General features: G+C 46.2%; 1 protein-coding gene across 3 annotated transcripts in view; it reads left to right on the top strand.

The window, feature by feature from the left end:
* Window positions 1-9,505, top strand: part of NOL4L (nucleolar protein 4 like) — a 74,815-nt gene extending 65,310 nt beyond the window's left edge. For 2 of the 3 annotated variants that reach the window (XM_082271660.1, XM_082271659.1), the window contains exons 6-8: window positions 4,107-4,229; window positions 6,367-6,553; window positions 7,187-9,505. In XM_082271660.1, coding sequence (XP_082127786.1) covers window positions 4,107-4,229; window positions 6,367-6,553; window positions 7,187-7,386 — 510 coding nt within the window. In that variant the 3' untranslated portion in view covers window positions 7,387-9,505. The remainder of the gene's footprint in view (window positions 1-4,106; window positions 4,230-6,366; window positions 6,554-7,186) is intronic. The other variant, XM_082271661.1, reaches the window with a different exon arrangement.
* Window positions 9,506-14,041: the final 4,536 nt, after the last annotated feature.

Genomic DNA, 14,041 nt, shown 5'->3' with positions numbered 1-14,041 from the left:
AAGGTGAATCTCCTTAACGAGGACACAATAAAAACTGACAGGGTTCTAATCTCTCTCCGCTCATAAAGTGGAGTTCCTGTCGTTTTTGTGTTTATTAAAAGTCAGCAGCTACAAAAAGTGTAGCCAGCATTACAAGTGTGGGTACCCGGCTGTGACAGCTTGCGGCTTCACAGCCGGGTGCGCACTGCGCCTCCTGAATGGCTGGGCAATCTTCTTGGACCTGTGATGTCTCCTAGAAGATTTCAGGGAGGAAGGGGGAGAGGAGAATTTCCGCTCGAGTTGCCTAGGCGGTCTGAGCGAAAGCGGGAGCGGGTACGTGTCAAAACTAGGAACCCCGCTCAACTCCCCCAAAAAAAAATGACATGCGAAATGTGGCATGTAAGGGAATGAGGAGTCTCTAAAGTGGAACTTCCACTTTTGGGTGGAACTCCACTTTAACCAAATCAAAAAACATTTTTTTGCCTTTAGTTATACTTTAGGTTGGCCATACGTGTATCAAAATTTGGTCCAGCAGGAGCCGGACGAATTTCAGTCCATGTATGGGCACTGTGGTAGTACAGAAGTCGATCTACCTCTGTACATCCACCCTGTCAGATATTCCTCACTCAATCACCACTGCAAGCTATAGACTGCAGCACTGATCAATGTGTTCTGACAGAGGGGGAGTCTCCCTGCTATCAGAACACAATAGCTCAGTGGGAGGATTCCCTAATCCATCTCATATGTGCTGATGGAGAAATCTGGTCCTGCTGGTTGAACAAAAAAAAGACTGATCCATCTATGGTCACCTTAAGAAAATGACATAGCACCTGGGGTCATTAGGAGAAGGAACAGTGTCATTGGGAGTAATAGTGTCCTATTGTTGGTGGCATTGGGAGGAATAGTGTCCTATTGTTGGTGGCATTGGGAGAATTAGTGTCCTATTGTTGGTGGCATTGGGAGGAATAGTGTCCTATTGTTAGATTCAGTGTGAGGGATAGTAGTGCACCATCATTGGTGTCAGTGTGAGGGATAGTAGTGCACCATCATTGGTGTCAGTGGGAGGAATAGTGCCCCATTGTTGGTGTAATTTGGAGGAATAGTGCCCCATCATTGATGTCATTGGCAAGAATAGTGTACCATCATTGGCGTCAGTGGGAGGAATAGTGCCCCGTCATTGGGTGGAATAGTGCCCCATCATTGGTGTCATTGGGTGGAATAGTGCCCCATCATTGGTGTCATTGGGTGGAATAATCCCCCATCATTGGTGTCATTGGGTGGAATAGTGCCCCATTGTTGGTGTCAGTGAGAGGAATAGTGCCCCGTCATTGGTGTCAGTGGAAGGAATAGTGTCCCATCATTGGTGTCATTGGGAGGAGTAGTGCTCCGTTTTTGGTGTCAGTGGGAGGAATAGTGCCCCATCATTGGTGTCATTGGGAGGAATAGTGTCCCATCATTGGTGTCAGTGCGAGGAATAGTGCCCCATCATTGGTGTCATTGGGAGGAATAGTGTCCCATCATTGGTGTCAGTGCGAGGAATAGTGCCCCATCATTGGTGTTAGTGGGAGAATAGTGCCCCATCATGGATGTCATTGGCAGGAATAGTGCACCATCATTGGCGTCAGTGGGAGGAGTAGTGCTCCCTTGTTGGTGTTAGTGGGAGGAATAGTGGCCCATTGTTGGTGTCATTGAAATGAATAGTGCAACATCATTGGTATCAGTGTGAGGAATATTGCCCCAAGGGCCGTATAAGGACAAGCAAAGGTCCACAGTGTAGAGAGCACTACCATAATTGGTAATGAGTTAAGTAGGACCACAGTTTATTTTCTTTTTCTTTAACCTTGCAAGGTCACACCTTCTATCACCTATGAATGAACCAGTAGTAGTTACAATGTAGCACTTACAGCCTTGTTACATCATAACTCTCATTGACGCGCAGACACAGTTCTGTGAGTGTTAGGAGACGCAAGATCTGCTCTTGTGATCGAAAACAAGTCCTGCCTGTCATTTGGCCGTTGCCTTAAATGCTGCCGGAGAAATGTGGGGAAGGAAAGGGAGTAGGGCATACCACACACGCACTAAGTATAAAGGTGAATGTTTTTGTGAACATATGTAGTACGCCCAAACACCATAACTGGTAAGGAGATGTGACCATTAGAAAAGCCGGCCGTGTCTCCTATAGGCAGTATGCTGATATATCAGTTTTCTGTAGCCAGCGGATGGAGCCTGCTGCAGCAATACCGACATTTCTAAAGGGAAAAATATAATTTAAACTTTCTCGCGGCTGTAATGTATTGCCAGATCCTGGCAATAACAAATAAAAAAAAAAAAAACGGCGTAGCTCCCCCCCCCCCCCCCCCCCCAAAATCGATACCAGACCCTATCTGAGCATGCAGCCTTGCAGGTCAGGAAAGGGGGGAAGAGGGAAACGAGTGAGTGCCCCCCCAAACCATACCAGGCCACATGCCTTCAACATGGGGGGGGGGGGTGCTTTGGGGCAGGGGGAGATTTTCGGGTCTGGCGGCCGTCGTGATTGACGATTGATTTACATTGAGGGAAACTATTTTTTTCTTTTTAATAAGGGACTTGTCAAAAATTGTGTTCTGTACTTTTTACTTTTCTGGTGAATGGGTGGGTAGGGGTATTATGTACTCGATACCCATTCACATGGGGACAAGGTGCTTTGGGGGGCACCCCTTTTTATACTGGGGTCCACACCCTTGGACCTGTACAGCACCCTGCTGGAAAACTCCTTGGGAATAATAACCGGGGTTCAAACTTTTAAGGTCCAGTGCCCAGCGGGTCGCATTACAGGCAAGCCTTCATTTCTTTCCATCCGAGGCTTGGGTACCATCCTTTTAGCGCTTAGCCATCCGAATGGATCTGATCACAAGGCCCCTTTACTGGGACATCATTTAGGTTGAAGAGCTTTTAAACAGCCATGACCATCACCTTCAAGACACTGGCGAAAAACCTGAGGTTCTTCCTATGTGGGAGTGGTTATATAGGGGGAACTTCCTGTCTATTGGTTTGCCAGTGTCCATTCACCAATAGGTGGCGTATAACCCAGATAGTCATTATTATAACCTGCTCTGTGTCCCGTGATGTACGATAAAGAAAACACCTCTAAATAAAAATAAAAAAACATTTACAGGTTGTGTCTCGAAGACGTATCGTATATCTTCACCAAAACCTGTATATCTTCAGCCATAATCCCAGTAAACCACAACGTACAGGCGGTCCCCGGGTTACAAACATCCATCCAAACCTACAGATCCTATCTTGTTTGTAACCTGGGGACTGCCTGTTTATATACGTATTGCGTTTGGCAGGTGGTTAAAGCAGAGCTCCAGAAATGTAAACTTTTTTTGCCCACCATGTTTCAAAATATAAAAATCATCTTTAGCTGCAATACTTACCTTTAATCCTGCACTGGCCCTCTGTGGCCATGCGGCCAGCATCATTCAACCCACTTTGCCTATCAGACCTGGCCAGCCTTTTGCCAATGATTGCCAGCCTTATAACAGAGCGCTGTGCGATTCCCTGTGTGTGTAGTACAATGCTTAGATGACCCGTTCCGGTGAAAATGACAGGCGCGCTTTAAAAGTCAGGATCATGATGTCATATGGAGCATTAGCCAGTCCTGCAAACTGTATGATGGCAAGTCATGTCCCAAAGGAGCTGACAATCGAATGCCTCCATCAGTGTCGGGACAAGGTCATCCAGCACCCAGGGCAAAGATGCCAAACTGTGCCTCTGCCCCCCCCCCCCCCCCGCCCTTATTTTTTGGGGTTAACAGTGATGTTGCTGTCACTACTCCTGTCAGCCTTGTAAAAGAAGCACAGGGCACCCCCATCCCTGCAATTAAACCATTGTGCCCAGGGCAGCCGTTCCTCCTGCCCAACTCTTGTCCCCGCTCTGGCTCCCACCACAATCATACAGAAGCCATTTTAGTTTAAGAACATGTCCCTGGTGAAAATTAAAACTACAACCACGGTGCTTCTTCCTGGTAAGAAAGGGACCAGCCTGTGTTATCCCCAGGTATAGTTCATGTTAGGGGTATGTCTGTGTTTTGTATGTGATATAGCTCACTTCTCTCTTATACCTAATGCCCTTTGTGTTTCCAGGCCAGACCGACTCCGCCTCATCTAACCTCAGCCATGGCGGAGAACATTCTGGCGGCCGCTTGCGAGAGCGAATCAAGAAAAGCCGCCAAAAGGATGAGACTAGAAGTTTATCAGACCGCTCAGGTAATGTACCATCCCTTGTCCCTGGAAGTATTGGAAAAGACTGTCTGGATGTGTGTTGTCAGTAATCTGAGAATACCTTTTCCTATCCGTTTGTAATGCACAAGAGGGGTTCCCAACCACTCACTGCAAGCCTCATTCTGCCTCTCACAAACAGAAAGCTTTCTCACAGTACGATCAATGCTTGGCTTAGAAGTGTGAATCTGATTAGTGATACATCATACACAGAGAGAGAGGAAGGTGTACAGATTCAGGAAACAGACTCACCCACCGCACATGCAAGGAGCTCTGTGGAATCGGACTACTATGCATTTCACAGAAATTACAGTAATTAGTTTCTGCTCAGTTGGTTTTAATGTTAGTGTAGTTACAATGTTCACTGGTATCAACAGTTCACATACTTTGTCCCTTAAATTGTTCTGTAACCTGCACTAGGAAAGTGACAGCCGCAGTCTGGTTGATGTAGGTGACACAGATTCTTTTTCAGATTTTATTTTTCAGGTGGATGGTGTTGCGCTGTGGTCGTGGCTTATCTCATTCCTTTGTCTCTCATCTGTATATCTCTTCTTTCTCTCTCTCTCTCTCTATCTCTCTCTCTCTCTCTCTCTCTCTCTCTCTCTCTATATATATATATATATATATATATATATATATATATATATATATATATATATATATATCCTTTCTCTCTCTCTCTCTCCTTTTTCTCTCTCTCTCCTCCCTCTCTTTCTCTCTCTCTCTCTCTCTCTCTCTCTATATATATATATATATATATATATATATATATATATATATATATCCTTTCTCTCTCTCTCTCCTCCCTCTCCTTTCTCTCTCTCCTCCCTCTCTCTTTCTCTCTCTCTCTCTCTCTCTCTCTCTGTCCTTTCTCTCTCTCTCCTTTCTTCCTCTCTCTCCTTTCTCTCTCCTTTCTCTCTCTCTCTATCTCTCTCTCCTTTCTCTCTCTCTCTCTATCTCTCTTTCTCTCTCTCTCCTTTCTCTGTCTCTCCTTTCTATCTCTATTTCCTCTTCTCTCTCTTTTTTATATCTCTCTTCTTTTTCTCCTCTTCTGTTTTTTTCTGCTGTTTCTCTATCTGCTTTTTCTTACTCAAAATGGCTATACATGTAGAGCATTTTGACTGTTGAACCTGCTGAAATTTGAGCCATGGGTGACCCTGTCTGCATCCTCTCACCGGACATCCTTCTATCTGAAAATCAAATGAGCTAGGCGGAATAAGTCAGCTGGATAGAGGCTGTATCCAATCAGATGCAGCCACTGTTAGGACATTCTGACAGTCCCAAGTTCAGGCTGTCACCATACAACAGCTCTCAGGGGAGATTCCTCCATCCATGCTGTTTAGTGTGGAAGGGGGGATCATTAGGTTTCTTTCATTCAGGCCGCAGTGCTGAATGAGAGAAATCTCACAGTGTATGGCCTGCTTTACTTTCCGCTGTTCTCCTTTTCTTCTCCCCCAATCTCTTCCCTTCCCTTCTCTACTTCCCCTCGTCATTGCTTCCCTCTTCATTCCTTCCCTCCCAACACTGGCTCTTTTCTCTTTCCTTCTTCTCCTCTTCTCCTTCTCTTCTCTTTTCTCTTCGCGTCTCTTCTCTTCTCTTCTCTCCTCTCCACTCTTCATTCCTTCCCTCCCAACACTGGCTCTTTTCTCTTTCGTTCTCCTTCTTCTCCTCTTCTCCTTCTCCTCTTCTCTTCTGTTCTCGTCTCTTCTCACATCACCTTTCCTCTCTTCATTCCTTCCCTCCCTCCCAACACTGGCTCTTTTCCCTCCTCTACTCATTCCTTCCCTCCCAACACTGGCTCTTTTCTCTTTCGTTCTCCTCTTCTCCTTCTCCTCTTCTTTTCTCGTCTCTTCTCATATCACCTTTCCTCTCTTCATTCCTTCCCTCCCTCCCAACACTGGCTCTTTTCTCTCCTCTCCTCACCTCATTCCTTCCCTCCCAACACTGGCTCTTTTCTCTTCACTCTCTTCTTTCCTCTCCTCTCCTCTCACCTCTCCTCATCTCACCTCTCCTCTCTTCGTTCCTTCCCTCCCAACACTGGCTCTTTTCTCTCCTCTCCCCTCAGCACTGGCTATACAACTCAATATGGCTTTTGGTCACATTGTGCCCTTCTATCCCCCCCCAGGAAGAGAATGTTTCCTTAGAGAAGACTTCCACCCTCTCACAATCCACCTACACTCTGCCGGCAACCAATTATGCCCAGGATCCCGTCTATGTGAACGGAAGTCTCCACTACACTTATCGCGGTTACGGGTCCATTGGAGGCAACCTGGCCCCTCCAACCACACTGCAAACTGGAAACCACTGCAATGGTAAGTTATGCCCACATGCAATAGTCAGCAGAGTAGAATCAGCGTGACATTATCATATGGAGGGTAATAAGATATTTTTGTAGAGTATATAGTATATATGTGTACTTTAGCCCTTGACGCCATCCGTACTCAAATATGCAGCCTCTCGGCACCTGCTCCTTAGCACAGAGGGGCCGCATATTTGCATAAATTGCTGCTGAGAGTGCGTGCGCTGCGGCTCCCGGAACAGTTACCGTTGCCTATCTGAAAGCTCCCGATTACTCCTTGCGATCGGGAGTTTTCGGACCACGTGACAGCCAATTACGGTGGTCACGTGATCTTAAGTCATGCTAACAGGTAAAGTGGAAATAAACCCATCGATTTATTCATTTTTCAAAACTGTTACATTATAGCCATGCCATGGATAGAACCTGTCACAGTTACTTCTGTTCTCAGTTAAACTGTCAAGCCATCAGATGGTTGGTGTCATAACTGAAGGTAACATGGAAGCTTCCTTGACTGTAAAGGATAGGAGGGTTTAGTTCCACTTTAATAATGGGAACACTGGGGTTTTACACTGTGTACCATTTAATTTTTATCCTTCCATAGGTGATAATTGCTCCAGCTTTGACATTGTTCTGTCCCTTGAAACAGGTCCAACTGATCTCAGCATGAAGTCTGTGGCTTCTGGTAGCACCCACTCCAACTCCACCAACCGTGCAATGCCGTGCGCCCAGCTCAGCCCCACCGAGATCGGAGCAGTGCGACAGCTGATCGCCGGGTACCGAGAGTCGGCCGCCTTCCTTTTGCGCTCAGCCGATGAACTGGAGAATTTAATATTGCAGCAGAATTGACCAGAACCCTCGGGCCCGGACCTCGACCTCTCACTCTACAGACTGAGAGAAGACAGCGAGGTCCCCCTGCCCCCCCTTCCCAAGACAGTCGCAGACACTGAACTTGCTCTCTGAGCAGGAGCCATATTTTATCCCGCTGGGCAATCGGAAGGACGCTGTCCCCGCGCTTACTGCGCTCTACTGATAGAACGAGCTCCGTTCAGCGGCGGGACGGACGTCAATCACATATTTATTGAGATAAGGATTTCTTCTTTTATTAATTTATTTTTCTGAATTTTTTTTTTTTTTCATTTGTACAATATATTCGTGTTTGTATGTGTGTAAGTGGACCCATCAACTAACCAGAGCAAAGTCGTTTTGTTGGCGAGTAGGTGGCATTCCCAAGAAAAAGGTGCAGCCCCCCCGGCTCGCAACACGGCCTCTGCTCTGTAAAGGTGACAGGTACACCTTGAAGAACTATACCATCCAATGTTCATTCCATCTCTTCCCAGCATCCAGGCCGTTTTTGGCTTTGGCTGGATCCATTCCACTACGCCATTCTTTCGAGGTCCACTTCGACATTCCACCATATACTTTGTGAGCACTCCTCTAAGAGCAAGGGGAGGCTTTTTTATTTTTCCTTGTTGTTCTGTCTCCTCCCTAGCTCTGAGACCTTCCATCACCTTTTTGGACCATACCATTCCACACTCAAACAGGTGACGTCACATAAAATCGGGCTAAGTAATGACTGAAATACCTCCTTCATCCTCTTTCCACCTCTCATCCACCGGGGCTGCTGAATCATGTTAACACACTAACATTTGCTTATTGCTGCTATCGATCGCCTTTTTTTCAGGTAAAACTCAGCTGCCCCCCTTCCTCTCTTGACCACGAGACCTCTCTTCTCCTTGCACGTCCGTTCTTACAGGTGTTTTTTGCACAGAACCTAACAAATACCTTGTTTTTTCAACTGCACACAACTCAGGCGGAAAACCGGCTCAATCCTCAACCTGAACTTTTTGGTTCGGACCTCACTTTACAGCTCTCTCTCTCCGTCCCGATGAACGAACTACTGTCTCCGTTTTTTGGTCCACCTCATTTCAGAACATTCCATTTGAAGTCGCCATTTCCCCCCCCCCCTCTGCTTGTTATATAATCCGTGTTTTCTTTTTTGTTAAGTGTTTTCTTGTAAAGCCATTCCTTCTTGCTATTGTCCTTTATATTCACATCAAGTCGAGCACTTTGCAACTAATCTTTTTTTTTTCCTCTAGGGTGATTCAGGAACTTTTTAGGATATAACTAAAGTAGTCCTCAACTGCAAGCTGCAATGTGTGCGGTGACTGTGGATTCACAGCTTTTAGCGGCATCGCTTCTGTCGGTCGTGTAGCTTTTACCATGGCTGTCCTCACGCGGAGGATATGCCAGTAGCGTGAGTCTCCGCTAAGCACTTGGTGAACCTTTTTTATTTTTCAATTTTTTACCAGACCGACCTCATCTTCAAATCGGTCATGACTCGCTTACGACTTTCTGTCTTTGTAGGTGGGGTTTGATGCACTGACAACAGAACAAGACCCGGCAGCCTTTTTATTTCTTTGTTTGTATAATTTTTGTGGTGCTTTTAATTCTTTTCTATGATTACTTTGTCTTAGCTGAACACACGTTCCTTCCGACAGCTTTAATTGCGGGCAACGCATGCGTCTTTTTTTTTTTTTTTGTCGATTCTAATTTCGGACTACGAGTGTCCTGTTTACATATACGAATGCCCCAGCTCTCTTGCAGGATCCTGGGGTAGAGGGGACTGGAGGGGGCGCTCCCCTCCTTACTGAAAGCCACAGGTACACCCCCCACGGCAAATAATGGCGCCTTTGAAGAGAAGCGCGTGATTCACTTTACTCCCACTGACTCAGGTAGAAAGGAAGTCACAGTTGATGACTACTAGGTTTACGGACTGGCTTCCGAAGGTTATGGGATCCGCCCCCTTTTTAATCCGTAAAAGATTTTGGCGAGGTGAGGCCACGCCCACGTTTTCTTGCAATGCATGGATTGGCCAAACTGCATTCTACCTACGAATATATAGTGTGAGGGCCCATCTAATTGGGTATATACCCTCACACGACACAAGACTAAGCTACACTGGCAGTTTTGATTGAGCGCGATCCATTGGAAAGCTTTAAATGTAAATGTATGGAATATGCCATGGACATGCTGGCGGTGTCCACTTTGGGTAGTCATCTGAATAATAACTCCACACTAGATTGAGCTTGTCACCAAATTCTGTAGAGTGCAGGGCACAGAAATACTGCATTGTCTTGCAGAATGAAGATATCACTTGTCATCCTGTGACAATAGTAGCTCGAATGAAAGGCCCAGCTTGGCAGGTTACACTCATGGCAGCAGATGGGGGAAGACCTCTTTCTCAGGGTCTTGGACATTTATGGAGGGTTCCACTAAACACTTAGGGGTTTTGGATGGACTTTTTTCTCCTATATTATGTGAACGTTGGCTTTAAAGGGGCGGTCATCATTAGTCTCAAGCATTGTAGTGCATTTTAGTGCTGGGTAGGGGTGCAGGTGACTGATAAGCACCTAAAATCGGTTCTGGGTGGGAGTACACACAAAACATCCCCCAGCATCCAAAGCCAATGCAGCATGGTGGGAATGGGTAAAGACACCAATGTAGACCCAAGTTCCCAGCTCTGCCCCCCCACCCAAAACATCCTATGGCATTCAAAGTCCATCCAGCATTGGTGTAAGTGGGTGAAGATGCCAATTTCTATCCAAGTTCCTACCTCTGCCTCCCCCCCCCCCCTCCTTCAACCAGTCATTTCCATGGGTTCCAACTGGGTTTTTAACTGAGTGACTTTTGGATGGACTTTTTTCTCGAATATTGTGTGAAGGCTGGCTTTAAGGAGGGTGTCATCATTTACCTTTAGAATTGTCGTGCATTTCAGTGGCACAGTGGCAGATAGGGGTGCAGGTGACTGACCAGCACCTAAATTTGGTTCTGGGTGGGGGTACACACAAAACATCCCTCAGCATCCAAAGCCCATCCAACATTGGTTGAAGTGGCTGAAGACACCAATGTGGACCCAAGTTCCCAGCTCTGCCCCCCTCCCCTACCAAAAACAGTGTGGACTTAAGTTCCTAGCTCTGAACCCCCCCCCCCCCCCCCCCCCCCAATCAGTCATTTTTATGGGTTCCAATGGTGTTAACTGACTGATCTTCGGATGGACTTTTTTCTCTTATTTTGTGTGAACGTTGGCTTTGAAGGGGGGGTCATCATTAGTCTCTAGCATTTCAGTGCCGGTTAGGGGTGCAGGTGACTGACCAGCATCTAAAATCAGTTCTGGGTGGGGGTACACACAAAACATCCCTCAGCATCCAAAGCCAATGCAGCATTGGTTGTAGTGGGTGAAGACACCGATGTAGACCCAGGTTCCCAGCTCTGCCGTCCTACCCCTACCCAAAACATCCCACATAATTCAAAGTCCATCCGCCATTGGTTGAAGTGGATGAAGGCCTAATGTAGACCCAAGGATGAAGACCTAATGTAGACCCAGTTAGTAGTATGAATGAAAGGCCCAGCTCAGCTGGTTACTCTCATTGCAGCAGATGGGGCAGGACCTCTCCTTCAGGGTCTTGGATAACTATGGAGGGTTCCACCAAACACTCAGAAAGGGGTTTTGGATGGACTTTTTTCTCCTATATTGGGTGAAGGTTGGCTTTAAGGGGGTGTCATCATTCGTCTCTAGAATTGTAGTGCATTTCAGTGCCGGATAGGGGTGCAGGTGACTGCCGATCACTTACAGTTGGTGTTGGTTGGGGGTACACCCAAAACATCCCACAGCATCCAAAGTCCATCCAGCATTGGTGGGTGAAGACACCAGTGTAGACCCAGGTTCCCAGCACATCCCTTGTGACAGCAATATGCAGTGACAGGTACTCTTTATGGAGGGATTGGGGGTCTAAAAGGCCCTAGACCCCTCCACTACACTTCCATGTATTCAAAATGCCAAAAACTGCATTTTTGAATAGTCACTTTTTAAATTCGGCGCCTTTAGCAGCCTGAACATGACGTTGTGGACGCCGCCTCCAGGTTACGTCATTGGAGACCCCATTGAAGCTGCATCCGGCTTTGATCAGGACTCCATCCAGCCGGCGGACGCGGGAGACCCAGGCAGAGCCTCAGGAGGCGACGGGAGGGGAGCGTCCCCTCCCGCTCGCTGGGGTAACGATCGAGCGGCTCCCGAGCCGCATCGGTCATTACCGCCTGAAAGCCGACCGCCGGCTCTAAAAAATCGTACGGGGATGATGCCTCTAGCTGCAGGCATTACCCCGGTACAGCCACTTATTGCAGCCGACGTAGAGCTACGTCAATTTGCGGTAAGTGGTTAAACATGGTGGTTAAAAGCCATAAGAAATTCCAACGTGTTTCGGCTGCTTAAGGCCTAAGTGGCCAAAACACATTTGAATGTCTTATGGCTGTTATCCACGTTTTACTATATAAAGGATGACCGTTTGCTGATAATACCATAGTACCAGCTCTTTTTTTTAAAGATTGTACATTGTTGAAGGTTTACAAAGACCCTCCGGCCAGAGCAGCAGGTTTTCTGAGCTGTCTATATTGAAACAGAGGTTGTAGCGTTGTCACACTTGGCTTAAATCTGAATTCTGATCCTCCCTTGTGGCAGAGGTCACATGACCAAGTGCTTAAGAGACCTGTGGTGAGCACTGTTGGGAGCGCAACCTTTTCCCCAGCTAAGGTCAATATTCCAGTTCTCGTTGTCCCAGCAAAACCATGGATGCTCAATTGTGATTCCAGTTTAAGGAGAATGCCTGTGGGTAACTACGCTAAAAAGCGGCTGCTCATAACTGTAATGTCAGCTCTGAGTTTTTTTTTTTTTTTTTTAAGCCTTTAAAGAGAACCTGTCAAATCTTTGTTTTTATAAAACCGTCTTACTCAAAACTGCCTCTGTAGCTCAGTTTGATGCAACTTCAGAAGGCCCCAGTCCTTTGCACTACCTGGCCGTACCTTGCCCGCCACCTCCCTGCACTCCATAGCCCCTCTCCTTTTTCTTTGCACTCCTAAAAAGCCACCCCCCCAAAACCTACACCCCCTTACAGCTGCACTTGGTTCTTATAAGCAGATGAGGCAAATTCAAGAAAAAAACATAATATATATAATATATTAAAGAATGATATTTATTGTCCTCATGCTTTCTTTTATCGGTAAATGTGATTTTAATTGTTATAATTTGTAGAATGGTTTTTATTCTCTTTTATCCTATGTGATGTGTTTAGCAGACAGACTCCCCCTCTTCCTCTTTTTACAGACACTACCAGGCGCTCTATGACACAGTTAAAAAAAAACAAGAAAAAAAAAAACCCAAACGGTGTTATTATAAAAAAAAAAAAACACAAAAGTGCACTGACTTGCCACAAAGTGGAATTTTTGTTTTATTTTATTCCCTTTTTAATATGTATGTCATATGTAAAAGGCTAACTAATGATTAAACGCCCACTGCATAATAAAAATATACCACCTTTCACATGGAGTTTGCTCAGTCTCGTTCATGGAGGTCATCGGGGATCAGAGGCATAAAGAGTCACATAGAGGTAACCCTTCCTTATGCCACATTTACACTTGCTTTGCTCTCTGAAGAGAAATCTGGGTTCAGATCGCTTTTCACAGAGCATTTGATTGGTGGTAAGGAGGCGCTGAAAAAGGAGCAGTTACGCTCCAAAACATGTAGCCATGCTGTGACCCACCCCCACCTCCAGGTGTGATGTCACTTCCAGTCCTGCACAGTCCATGCGCTCCAGGATTTGTTTTTGGTGTCCTACACAGCTCCTGACCGAGGCATCTGCTACCTGGCTCCTGAAGACACACTGAGGCTCAGCAGCAAACCGCACTGGGTGGGTTACATGTCCTTATCCTTATGCATCTTGTGTTGCCACTTGTGATTTTTTAATAAAGTCTTTTCCTATATACTGCACTTAGTTGGCACCCTCTGCTGTCTTTTTTATATGTTGCCACCTTACTGCCTGTTTCAACCCTCTAAATGCCCGACTTCTGCGAGACAACAACCTACATTGTGCATGGTTGCAGCGAGGCCCCATTGTCCTGAATTGGTCATGCTCGGCTGCCAGTAGTACAATTAACGTGTATGCCACTGGCTGCTTCCTCTACAGCCAGAGCTGCTGAGGGGCTGTAAAAACAATTTTACCCCCAACCACTAGTATAAATGAGCCCTAACTGTATCCAAAATGGATTTTTGTCTTGCCGTAAAATCCTTTTCTTTGAGGTTCACTGACAGACACAGCTTCAATTCTTCAGACCATTGGGCTTATGCTCTCGTTCTCTAGGAGTAGGACTAGCCGGAAACCTTTTTGGTCTCAGAGGATATACCATCACTCCAGTTTGTAACAAGCAGTGTCAGAAGAACAAATAACTCAACCCCAAAGAGGGGCGGATGCTGTGTCTCAGTGAACCTCAGAGAAAAGGATTTTACGGTAAGACAAAAATCCAGTTCTCTATCGTTCACTGACAGACACAACTTCAATTCTTCAGACCATTGGGGATGTCCCAAAGCAATGTCAACATGAGGGGTTGGAAAAAACACAGCAAACGCAAAATTCCCAACGAGGCTAAACATAGCCAATCAGGTAACAACAGG

This window comes from Pelophylax lessonae, assembly GCF_965119305.1.
Source record: "Pelophylax lessonae genome assembly, chromosome: 11".
NCBI classification, from domain to species: Eukaryota; Metazoa; Chordata; class Amphibia; order Anura; family Ranidae; genus Pelophylax; species Pelophylax lessonae.
This window is presented reverse-complemented; position numbering and strand designations above follow the sequence as displayed.